The sequence below is a fragment of the Lonchura striata genome, chromosome 1, assembly GCF_050655825.1.
Source record: "Lonchura striata isolate lonStrDom1 chromosome 1, ASM5065582v1, whole genome shotgun sequence".
NCBI classification, from domain to species: Eukaryota; Metazoa; Chordata; class Aves; order Passeriformes; family Estrildidae; genus Lonchura; species Lonchura striata.
This window is the reverse complement of record NC_140703.1, coordinates 97,541,235-97,554,221: the sequence shown is the minus strand read 5'-3', so window position 1 is coordinate 97,554,221 and position 12,987 is coordinate 97,541,235. Positions and strand designations below refer to the sequence as shown.

General features: G+C 35.1%; 1 protein-coding gene across 1 annotated transcript in view; it reads left to right on the top strand.

Moving 5' to 3' along the window:
- The window catches only part of PUDP (pseudouridine 5'-phosphatase), a 67,544-nt gene that overhangs the window by 35,273 nt on the left and 19,284 nt on the right, over window positions 1-12,987 (top strand). Inside the window, exon 3 of the mRNA XM_021540951.4 lies at window positions 5,415-5,644. Coding sequence (XP_021396626.1) covers window positions 5,415-5,644 — 230 coding nt within the window. The remainder of the gene's footprint in view (window positions 1-5,414; window positions 5,645-12,987) is intronic.

The window sequence follows — 12,987 nt, the reverse complement described above, 5'->3', positions numbered from 1 at the left end:
GAAAATGTGGATATGTCTGCTACATGTTCTTCCTAGCAGAGAGTGCTAGCTTTCAGATAAATTAAGAGCAGCAGCATGGACACACATTTGCTATTTCTCAATTTCCTGTTGATTTCTTGGCTTTCTTTCTGAGATTGCATTGTGAATAAAATACTATTTATCAGAAATAAGATGTAATTGGTACCTAGGTGCCAAATGGGAAAGAACTAAGCAGTGGCAAGAGGGGTATAGTACACTATGGTGTTTGTGAAAGCATATGCCACTAAAAATTACACTGTTTATTTGAGGCCTTCTCAGCCATGTAGGAGATCCTGCAATGTAATTTCAAAGCCTAGTTTTCATAGAATCTACCTTATAAATGCTAGGTGTTTGACTTATTATGGTCCTATTTGTAATGTATACTTTCTTGAGAAAAGGTCTTGTGAAGTTCATTTTTATTTTCATTTACATAGCTTATATTAATCTTTTTAGGATTGAGGCATTAGAGAAGACAGGGGGGCTGTCTGTTTAAGTCTGAGTATTTATGTGCTCCTGCACTCTGTGCTGACAGTACACAAAACAGCTGTTTTCCTGAAGCTGGAAGACTACAGGACTTCAGCTGTGTGTATAAAACATCAAACAGTGGATTTTCAGGCTAAGGTACTGTCAGAGCTTGCTGTGTGATTGTCTGTATGATGGTGTTCTGCCTTCAAATCAATCAACTGCAAGCAGAAATATAAACACCAGTGTGGGTGAGCGAGGGTCTGTAGTGACACAGAGTCTCCAGGCAGGTGCAAAGGAGAACTGCTGAATTGCAAAAACCAGGCCTTTTTAAGCAGTTAGCCCATTATCAGCTGCAAACTTTTAAACATAATCCAACCACCATACACCAGGATGTGAACACGCCATGGTTACATAGCTTGTTTTTCTACCCCTAATTCAGCTGAGTCTTTCCCTCAGTCCTTTTCTATTTAGCCAAAGTAACAGGTCTGAGCCATGAATTTACAAGGCCTTCCCTTTGTAAGGTTTTACCAACATGCAACACAAGAGACATTCAGTTGGGGAACACAGGAAACTGAAATTAGGGTTCAGTCCTGAAGTCATGTGTATAATTCTTTTCCTAATCTCATGTGTTCTTCCAGTTTATCGTGGAGATCACTTTCTTGTTTATCTTGAAAAGCATTCTTATATACTACTGTATTATGTTAATAGATTAAAGTTTGGTTAGAAATTAACATTTGAAAAAAATAGAAGAGCTTTTATAGTCTTTCCTTCTTTATCTGAAAGCATTTTAAAATAAATAAATCTGATTCTGTATATACGGAAGTGGTACAAGTTAAGAACAGTGTTTTGTTCAGGCATAGCTATATACAAGAAAAGGGATAGTACAAAATTTTGAAATAATATAAAATGAAATGTAGCAAAAATGTATGTGCTGTTCACTGTTCTGAACTATTGTGCATGACACAGAGATTATGTTTATATGAAGCTAAAAGGAAAATAAAAATTCCCTTTGCTTTCAATCAATTTGAGTTAGCTTTCAGGAATTTCATCTTGTTAATTTTCACTTCATGAACAATAATGTCATTTGATTATAAAATGTGATAGCTTAAAAGGAATAATGTACAAACAGTGTTGTAATAGCTTGTAAATAATTAGGGATTCTCATTAGATCATTTTAGTGTAACATTATTTGATTTCCCAAACTCTTGGTGTACATGTATGTATTAGTCAATTAGAAGGAAAATGTGACAGTTAGCCCAAGGGTTTTGTTGTTCATTATAAGTCTTATTTTTAGTTTGGCAGTTGATCCAGTGCATTAGTCACCATGATATCAGCTGAACCTAAGGAGAACACCACATCTGGAATCTAATGGAAGGATAAAAGTTCATTTTTCAAAAAAAAAAAAAAAAATGTATATGCTTTTCTGCAAGTTTCAGAACAAAAAAGCCATGTTCTTTCTTTTAAATATGTCTGTGGTCTCAGAAGAAATGGGTCCTTTCTGTTTGTTTAATTTGTTTTCTTTTTTCCCTCAAAGTTGATAACTTCATTGACATTTGTCATTAATTGTGATTTAAAGATTCTGATATTTAAAGTTGATCCTCCTTCTTTGCAGTTTCTGTAACAAAACTCTGCTTACAATTCTTTTCACCTATTTTTCTGTGCAACAGTCACTGATGCTAAACTAGCAGTTAGTGTATATTAAGGTTCTGTGTCAATCTAAAACTTCTTATTTAAAGAGGTAGTGTAAAGATACAGTACTTACCTCTTTTACTATCTAAAAGCAAAAGTGCATTTGGAAGAAAAATCATAGTAATGTGGGATATTTATTCCTAATTCTTTTCTAACTATTTGAAGAATTTCTGTTGTTCTGCATAAGATATTTATTGCTTGTGGGCATATTTATTGCCTGTGTGCCACATTTGGAGTGTATTCTTATGATGAAAAAAAACAGAGAACCTTATTTCTTTTTATATTTCTTGAATTTTTATTCTTGCTCTATATTACTAAGCTTTCAGTAGGAGTGGAGGAAGGGAGTCCCAAGTCTAGCAGAGGGGTCCCTCTGGGATGGGTGGGCCATGATCCCTTACATGTTGCCACAAGTAAGTTAGAAGTTAGGGAGATCATGGGAATTTTCACTATACTTCTTCATTGCCATTGAGTTTTGAATTGGTTGGTTTTGATTGTCATTTCATTGAAAAATCTTTATAGCTATAGAAGATATAATGACATAGTACTTTCCAGGGGAAGTTTCTTACAGATCTTTAAAAAAGTTCTTCAATTCCCCTTCTGGTGATGTTTTCTTTAAAAAAAATAGCATTAGAAAGATACTAAGGAAGATATTATCTTCTTAATGAAGAATTATATGCTGAATTAGTAAAATAATTCTCAGTAATTTGATGTGGTGGCAAAGTGTCTAGAACTAAACTGGTGGTAATTGATGCAAACAAAAATGGATTTTCCCAATCTATAGCTTTTACAAAGAGGAAAGCAAACATGAAATTAAAATATTTTTTCAGCTGCTACTGTTCTGAGCTTGTCAAGTTATGCTAGCTATTCTTCCAAATGCAGTTTAATTTTTTTTCTGGGCAGTTGATTTGGCCCCTGATTTTTTTTTTTTTTCTATATTGCTCTATTTACATGTATGCAAATAATACTTTTTTTTAAGTGGCATCTTCTCTGAATAATATAAATATTTTCTCTCTGGAGATATTAGGGACAACTGCATTTTAGCTCCCTTGTTTTGAGGGAAGCCAAAAAGAGAAATCAAACACACATGCATACACATTTACACACTGAAATCATGGCATGCTCGAGGAATACATGAGAGAACCCTGGAGAAATAACCTTTCTGCAACAGTGCTTCTCTCTAGCTGGCTACCTTCAATAGAAACATAGAATAAGCATACCCAGTGAGAGATGAACTGAAGCTGTGATGCAGTGGGACTGAAGAAAATTAGCTATTTGAAAAGAGCACAGCTTTAGAGAAAATTAACCATATCATAGCAAGGGCATAGGAGATAGGAAGAGTCTTCTGCTTGTGTAATCTTTGGACTACTTTATGTTACAACATTTATGTATGCTAGCCTTGCTAAACATCCCAGTTTATTAAATTTCTTAGAATGAATGCATTTTATTTTAGGGAAAAGACACTTATACTACTGCTTTACATTAAGGAATCAGTGCTTCTATTAATGTAATATAGACTTACTTCACATGATTCAGAATGAAGATATAAACGATCTGGAATAAAAAACTGGCTTGTATTTAACATCGTATTTTACTGAGAGGACATAGTAGCATCATTTGGGAAAAAGTGCACTTGCTTAGCATAACCACTTAACGGAGCATAAGAAGGCTTTTAAACAGCTGATGTATTGACCTTAGAGGAACAGTAGTGCTTGTTATATCTGGCCATCTCAAAATCTAACATTAGAGAAGTGCATGTATTTAAAGTTTAAAGGCCATCTTCAAATACAAGCACGGAGCTGGAAATGTCAGTTATTAATTGTTTGATTCAATTCTGGAGAGTAAATGAGAAATCTGCAGAGAGTCATACCTACAGGTCCTATTTCCAGATAGATTACTTACTGCACCTATTCACTAATCTACACACTTTTTTATCAGTGGTACATACAGCTTGTCAAAGTTGAGCATATGACTATACTTGGGAAAAATGTATGGCAGATAACAGGTTGTTTATAGAATTGAATGGCTGGATAAAAAGGGAAATACAAATCAGAGGTGCTGAGGTGCAAAGGAGGAGTAGGAATGGCTTAAGGGAGTGGAGACCAGCTATAACGATGACAGTGAATCAGGAGGAAGGGAATAAGATTATTTTTGTATAACCAGGCATAAAAAATAGGATAAGAATTAATGTAGTTGGAACATGAAAATAGAATTGTGCGCAAGTTGTTTCAAGGAGCCAAAATTCCACTGGACTCTACTTGAACCTAAACTACCTGAAACTAATATCCTGTGTCTGGTACAGTTGGGATTAATGCCAAAAGCACAGCTGAAATGATTTTACAGCTATGGAGGATTTTCTCTTGGGAATTGATAAAGACCAGACATCCACACTTGTTCTTCATAAGATAATGCTAATTGTTTTGTCTGGGGAAGGTATCCATCACTTAGGATGCTTCAGCAAAGGAGCATTAAAACCCCTTCAGCGAAAACACAAAACATGCGCTGAATAACAAAGTATGTTTCCCTCTTACACAGAGTGGTTGTGTTTTCACTGTTCACTGCATTAACCTTCCCTAGAAGACTGGATCAGATTGAAGTTTCTGCCCATTAGGCTTGAGGTGTTCATTACTCTGGGTTCACAGCATCAATAGATAAAGCTCTAGTATTAAGAACTGTGATTGACAGCTGCTCTCCTCTGCCTAGTGTTACTTGCTTTAGTAATTGCAAAAGAGAGAAACTGAGCTCTCTTATGGACTGGTTTGAGCCAGCTGCATACCTACTTCAGGAATTAAAACTCTGCAATCCAGTGAGAAGAGTATACTTCTTTGATTTTTTTTTTTTCCCCAGGAGTATAACTGTGTATGAATGAAAATGTTCTCCCAAACTCTTGGAGTTTTAACTAATAAACTTACATAATGTCGGGACATTGCTTAATGATTTTCTAGTGGGTCTCATTATGTAGTGATCTTAATTACATTTTTGACAGATTTTGAGAAAAGCATTGTTTGATAACAGAAAATGTATGTATATAACTTTACAGAATGTTCCATGATTTTTGAGTATAGAAGGAACATTTCAGATATAGCAAGAATTTTCTTTTACACTGGCTGTTTGAAATAGGTTTATTACATTCAGTAAAACAGCATTGTTGAAGTAAATGCTTTGTAATTAGGTATAAAGGTTAATACATATACCAATTTATATGCATATTTATAAAAACTAAAATGTGTATATTTGTTTTGCAGGAGTGAATAAGCTGATCCATCATTTACACAAACACAAGATACCCATAGGTGTTGCCACCAGCGCGAGTGTTGTGTCATTTGAGATAAAAACAACCAGACACAAAGACTTATTTAGTCTTTTTCATCATATTGTGTTGGGAGAGGATCCTGAGTTGAAGCGTGGCAAGCCACATCCTGATCCATTTTTACTTTGTGCAAAGAGATTTCAACCTCCTGCACCACCAGAGAAGGTAAGAGGGGGAGGGCACAAATCAAATTTAGGAATTTTCTGTTTGGGCTATATAAGGATTTTTTTTTTTTAATGTGATAAAGACTTAGATTAATATAAGCACTATTAAAATCAGCAAGCCCCATTTTCAAAGATGTTTGTGCTATCAAAGAGAGGAATTTCCATCCACTGCATCTAGAGTTCATTATGCAGATTGCTCTGATTTGCTACCTGGTAGCATGCAGTAACAGAAAAGTGTAATGATTTTCTGCTGTATAAATAAATCTGGAAGCTTAACTTCACTATTCAGAGTTTGGACACATTCACGGCTGATTTACCTCTTATATGTAGAATCATTAAGTATAGTTCTTTGTGATGAGGACATACATCTGAAGCTATATCTTTCCCCTAGCAGTCTAAATCTCTGAGATTATAGTCCTTGTTTCCAATTTAAAATTATCAGTTTGAGCAATCTTTCCCAAATAGTAGATGTGTTTATTTTTCCTGTCTTATATATAACTTTACAAACTATTCTGAAGTAGAAATCTGTAGGGAGAAAAGTTCACGTAAACTGAGAATTAAAACAATGTCTTCATTTATATTTTAAATTAAATTGCCTTTATCCTCAGAATATTTTTCTCACTTCTTCTCTGTCCCAAGTGGAATGCAAGTTCTGAAGTTTTGGAGTTGTTTTCATTACTGCAGAAAAATGTGTTTCATGCTAATTTTAAGGAAGAAATTTAGGTAGATTAGACTGTGATTACTGTCCTCTCAGGTAAAAAAAAAGGCTACACAAGTACATATGGAATTACTAGCTAAGATTCATAACCTTTCATACTTCAAGTTCTCACCCAGAGTCTAAATAGTTTTTTATTTGCCTGGGAATACAAAATGAATTAATTTTGGTGCAGTATGGTTTACTTTTGAGCAGTTAACCAAACTGGGTTTGGGTTTTTGGTTTGGTTTGATTTCTTGCAATTTATCTTGATGTTCTGTATGTATGAATCTGCTTCATTTGTAAGCTTGCATGTTCAGAAATGATACATCAAATGTTCATAACCAAGGAAATTGAATGCCAGCTGTGTTAATGGCAAATTAAATTATAATTTCATGGGAGGAGCAGGACAGCTTTTCCAAAATTCTTAGTTTATGTGGTTCTAGTTTAGAAAACCCACAGGATGGTAATAGATAAAAAGAATAAAAAATTTAAAACCAAACCAAAAGGAAGCAACAAAACCAGTGAACCAGTGACACTGTGTAGATACTTGTATTCTTTAGTTGTGTTAGCATTGAAAAAAATATATTAAGAAATAGTAGCATCTGTATGACACTTAATATTTTTAAACTTTAAAGGTATGTTAGACAAAGTCACGGATCGTTAATAGTAGTTGTATATTTTTAATTTTGTTAGCTTTTCTATGAAGAGGGGCATACATGTTTGAGTCCATTTTTTTCCTTTGTAAGTTTACAGCATCAAATTTCCTTAGTGCAGAAAATTCAGGTGAACTTTTACTTTTGTTTCATCTACAAAAGCCACAAATGTTAAAGTGTGGGAAATTCATAAATGCCCAGAATTCTCAAGAGGAAGGAAGTGAAAACAGTGCATGAGAAACTATCCAAAACTTTTGTGACCAGTTGCAGTGTAATAGTGTCATCTGCAGTGTTTTGTCCCAAGCAGTGAACTAATAGAGCTACAGGTTTGGGTTTCATGCCAACAATTATTAACATGCAAGGCTGCAGCAAAGTATCAGGAGGTAAAGCTAATGTCTACATAAGCAAATATTTGGACTCAAGCAAAACAGATTGTTAGAGTACAGTAGGTAGTGCTTAGGCCCATATATCTGTGCTATATATTTCCATTGGATTTTACTGTGATCCCAGGCTGAGATAAGGTTCTTTGGAACTTTATGTATTCTTAAATATTGGAGGTTGCTTGATGAGTGCCTGCAGGGAATTTTCACCGGAGCTGCTGGCTAGAGCAACCCAGTACATACCGAAACTACACAACGAACTATCAGGGAGAAAGTGAGAACTTTCAAGTTTGCTTCAAAACTTTGTTGCTGCTGTTAAAAATAAGTACAATGTCGACATAGGGAAAACCAAACCTCAACATAGAGAAAACCAAACCCAGAATTTAGCTGTCATATCATATCAGCCAGTGGCTACTGCTTCTGCTACTTGCAGAAGTATCATAATCATATGATACTTCTGCAAGTAGACCACTATTTAAGTGATACATAAATGGATATGATATCTTCTTTGCTATCAGTGAAGGATGTCATAAATATACATTTTTAAATTTCTTAAATGTTGACCTCTTGATTTGCTGTCTTTGCTTAACTAGGAACTTAATAAGCATAATGATGAAATGATAGCACAGGAATTTCAAAAAAGGTACACTCTGCAAATTCAGCCTGTGTCTCCTATCTTGTGCTGCATGAAGCATCATATGATCTTCCAACACTAGTAACAATGCACAGATATATAATTAATTAATTAAATCAGTCAGTTAATCAAAATATGATCTGGAAATTAAATACTAGAAAGTTTGTATTTTAAGAAAATTTACTTTTTAAATATATTCCAAATTCTTCTGTCAAATGCACAGATTCAACTTATGAAAATTATGAAACATATGAAAATTATCTGGAGCTGTACATGTGTAGAAATTATGGTGTTCTTGAATATATTTATAATTTATACATATATCTGTATATCAACTATAACTTTTCAGTGCTATCTTGAAGAAGTTTTGTTTCACAATAGCAAAAATGGTATGCGAATAAATTTATTTTAAATATGGCTCTGAATCAGAGGGTTTCTAACATCTGCATGCCAACATTTATACATATTTCTGATATACTTCTCTTATCAAAACTGCACAGATTAATTAACTTCCTGATGAAGGGGTGAAGGCTAAGGCATTTCTTTCCAGTATTTTGGTTGATTTGCCTTTAGCTTTTCTGTAAAATAAGGGACCTTAGTAGTAGCTTAAGAGCAAATAAATCCACTTATATTCACTTTTTAAAAAGAGGGATAGATGGTAATAATACAAATGGCCGTAACTCTCTTATGAAGAATCAATCTGTTCTATTTTAAAAGTTCCAAGTGACGTAAATCATTGCCTTAATTTAAAACACTATTTCTTTGCAGTTTCTTCCATTTCTAATTAATTAATTGATCCCATAGTTACAAATAATCTCTGTACCAAATCTAGAGAGAGCTCATTAAAATTTTTTCAGACTGATTAAATGGCATTAGGATTTATGAGTCTCAGTGGGCATTTTGTCATAGAATGGAGAAGTTCAAAGAGAAATTTTCTGTGCCTTTTTTGTTCTAGAAGATATAAGGAAAGAACAGTAGATTCAGAACATTATGACATTCAAATATTTTGTGATTTTATTCTATATTTTACAACTAAAACTGGATAAAGAAGGCTAATTTAGCACTTAATGTGACCATTGTTATTGTGAGCTTTTGTAAAAAAAGGATGCTAAAACTGGTTTTTTGTATTATCTGCTTCATTTTTAAACTTTTTCTACTTTTTTCCCCCACTCAACTCCTTCATTTTGGCTGTATGCATGCAGTGTATATATTTTACTCTGGTTTTCAGACAAGCAGGTATTTAATTAGTGATGTTGCTGTTATTCCTTATGCATACCTGGAGGTTGAATGTATTAGGAGTATTTTATTTAAAGTACAGAAATTACAGACATGAAGACCATTCTAAGTGGTGCAGTGAGCTGTAAATTGGAATCCCTGCTGTTCAAATCAAATGTTTTAGTCACCATAAATCTGTCACTTTTCAATTTTATTGGTTTATACACTTTCCTGAATGTTTGCAATTCACAAATCTTTTATTTTAGAAATAAAGACATTAAGTATAAAACCACTGACATTTTTGAGCTTAGTTCAAATATACATCAATGGCTTTTTCTTCAAGCTTGGCTCTAGTTTTCCTTTGCATAGGCCTAGATTACCAATTTTTTCTCACCTGAAACAACCTTCTAAATAGCTGTTCATTGTATAAACCATTCTGATTTATCCAAGCCCTGCTGTCTTATTTCCTTGGGCTCACATTTCTTACCAGCTGTTTTAGCATACTGTTAGATATTTGGTTTTTTCCAGTGGATATAACCTGTGATGGTAATTGTCAGAGTATAAAGTGCTAGGGTGCATTTAGGAAGAGAGATGACAAAGAATTTGTAGATGATCACTGTTCTTCTCAGACAGTGTGGTCTGACAGAGGCAGATACAGCGCAGGCCAGTGGCTGCTTATTATGAAGAGTGATCAATGTTACTCCGCAACTCTTTCTGGCTGAAGGTGCATCTTGAGGTAGAAAGCAGAATTTAGTCTTTCTTTTCAGAAGCCACTGGACTTTCTTGTCTCTACTTATGTATTACAGTTCATTAATTAATTAGGCATTTGATGGGTTAGGGTCAATAAAGAACTTTATGCCTTGTCTGATCTGTTGATGCTAACTCCAGTGTAGCCATATGGTTAGTAGACTGAATGAAGGTCTCGGATGTTTGAGTGCTCCTGGAGTGTGTTTTCTTGTTGTCCCTCATCTGTCAGTGTCCCTGTTAGCCTTGCATACTGTGCTACACAGTGACCAGCTTCCAAACACAGCAGAGAGGATTCTCCCATGACAGAAGTGTGTCCTGTTGGGGATGGTATATCCTGGGAGATGGGAGGACAGCTGAGCAACTGATTCAGTGCCATGAGAGGTTGAAACCACTGCTCCTGAGTACACACACCTCACCTAAGTGTTTTGCAGCAAAAGTAGAGTTCACTCCCTTAAAATAGATTATGAATTACAGATTAAATATAGATTACATAGGTTTTGTTCTTATTGTACATGAAGTGATTAAAAGGCAAATAGACTATGTCCTAGCATTTCTGTGTACCCAGATTAGTTGAGTTCTGTCATGTAAAACATGCCCTGAAATGTTGAAAGTGGATAGTAGTTGAAATCTGAAAGGGTGTATCCATGGACTAGGGAAGAGAATATTTCAAATTGTCTGCCTTCTAACCAAGGTGAGGTGCTAAGATCAAGGAACCTCCCTTTTCCTGATTTTGTAGCTTTTTGGAGAAATGGTGTTTTTTACTTCTATGTATGCACCCAAAATTGCCCAGTCTTAGCAGCTTGTGTCTTTTTATCAGGAACTAAAAATATCTAGCAGTTAGTCTTTTGTAAAGCATAATTGGAAAAGTGGTTCCAGCACATTTCTACACTGCCAAGAATAATTCTCCACAGAGAACATAACAGCAAACAGGAACTTCTATATTCTTTATAAAGAAGATCAGAAGAGAATTTTATCTTTGTTTTGTCCGCTGTGTAGACCACTTCCTGAAAAGAATGGAGGAAAACATCTTTTTGCATACTTTTGAACCTGAGAAATTCAGTCTTCCAACCTTTTTTGCTTCCTTGGGAATTGTCCTAGTTACCACATGATATATCAGCTCTTTGCTCAGAAAGGTTCTTGGCTAGAACATTTTCCTGAATTACTGAAGCCTTTACTTTTCTTGTTCTTCAATGTGCTGAAGGCATTTCTAAATGGCAAGTTGTTTTTTTGATTAGTATATGTTGCTGGGTTAGTTCTTGAATTCCTGCTATTATGAGGCACTGGAAAATAATAAAGAGCATAATTTTTTTAATGGGTTCCTCTCCCTGCTGGAGAAGCTATTGATATCAGACAAACACTGGAGAAATTTGAAGGAATAAATTATTAATAAATCATACTTTTAAATTGTGTACTAAGCAATTTAAAGCAATTAGGTATCAAACAATATAGTTTATATCCATTTCTAGAAGCTTTACAGCTTGGGAAGCAAAGAAAACAGCACTCCAGTGGAATGTACTTCTATTGTACTTCTACTGGTGAACAGCTGGTTGGCTGAATCCTGCACCTTCCTCAGCTGCTACGTAGTCTAAGCATGTAGCCCTTACTTGTGTCTTCCAGGCTGGATGATGAAGCCTGTTGTTAGGAAGCTTGTCTTCCAGCTGTAGAGAAAAGAATATGAGATATTTCATCATGTCTCACAGTCTAGAACTTCTGAAGATCTACTTGTCACAACCCATGGGTAGAGGGTGTGATGTTGGTTATAGGTTCTTGTCAGGTGGGACAAAGGCACTGGACCACATATCAGGAAACTTTTATGTTTTATTATACAGTTGTCTTAACTGTGGCAACCAGCCCAATGTTTGTACTCAAAAGGTATTGGCTAAAATGCCCTTAAATTCATAGAATACATTTCCACAAAAAGTATCAGCTAACAAGCCCTTAGTTTTGCACAGTACACTTCACAACTCCCACAAAAACATCTTAATAAAGTGCTGGCTCACAAACAAGCCACCACACCACTACACAAAGGTAATGGGTTGAGGTGGGGGAACTGAGCACAAGTCTGAAAGGGGAGCAGGAAGGTGGCTCAGGACAGAACTGCCACACCTCCATGGGACTCTCTACTCTGATCACCTTTCTTGTAGCAATACTCTGAATATTTGAGACAAAACAGGCTTAGGCCTGGTCCTCTACACTACTATACACAATCATATTTTCCCTAAATTCATAATAAGCCACTATTTTGTACTTAAAAGATAATTAAAGGAAGGAGATTTTTTGTTTGTTTTCAGGTTTTTTTCAATTATCGTGCTCTCAGTTCCTATGGTTGATTTACTCCCTCCCTTTTCTTCTGAAGCATGTGTTACTTGTGTATTCACATATGCACTCACCCACTTGCCCAACAGAGCCTTCCCCATGCTGGCAGTCTTTATTATATATTTGTGGAAGAAAAATGAGATGTTGTATGGCTGGCAAGTAATTTAACTTTTAAGTGTTCCAGACATTGTCCTTGTTACTGCAGTGCATGTTTATTTATAGATGCATTTGTCTTACGGAGATGAAAAAAGTCATTGAAATTCCATGCAAAAAGTAACCTGGTCAAGGTTTGCTTTCCCTAGAAGTATCTTAATGACTGGAAGGGGAAAGAAGGATTATAATTAGTTCTTAGTCTTTGGGGTACTCTACTTGGGAGGGTGGAGAGGTAGGAATACTTTTTTTTTTCCTTGCATTTGTCTTGATAATGTATCAAGTAGCTGCTAAGGGACTTGATGAAATGTGATGCAGAATAATAAATTATGCTCTGCAGCCTTCTTTGCTTCTACGTGAGGTGAGTGTGTAAACACAAAAAGGCTGGTGCACCTCCAAATTCAAAAAGCATTATATTCAGATTAGCAGGTCACTGGAGATGTGTTGCTAATTGTTTTAGGGAACTCATTATGGGTATTATCACATAATAATTATGCATGGTAAGTAGGAAAAAAGAGGGGGAAAATCCTTGTTTTATGATAACTTGCTCAC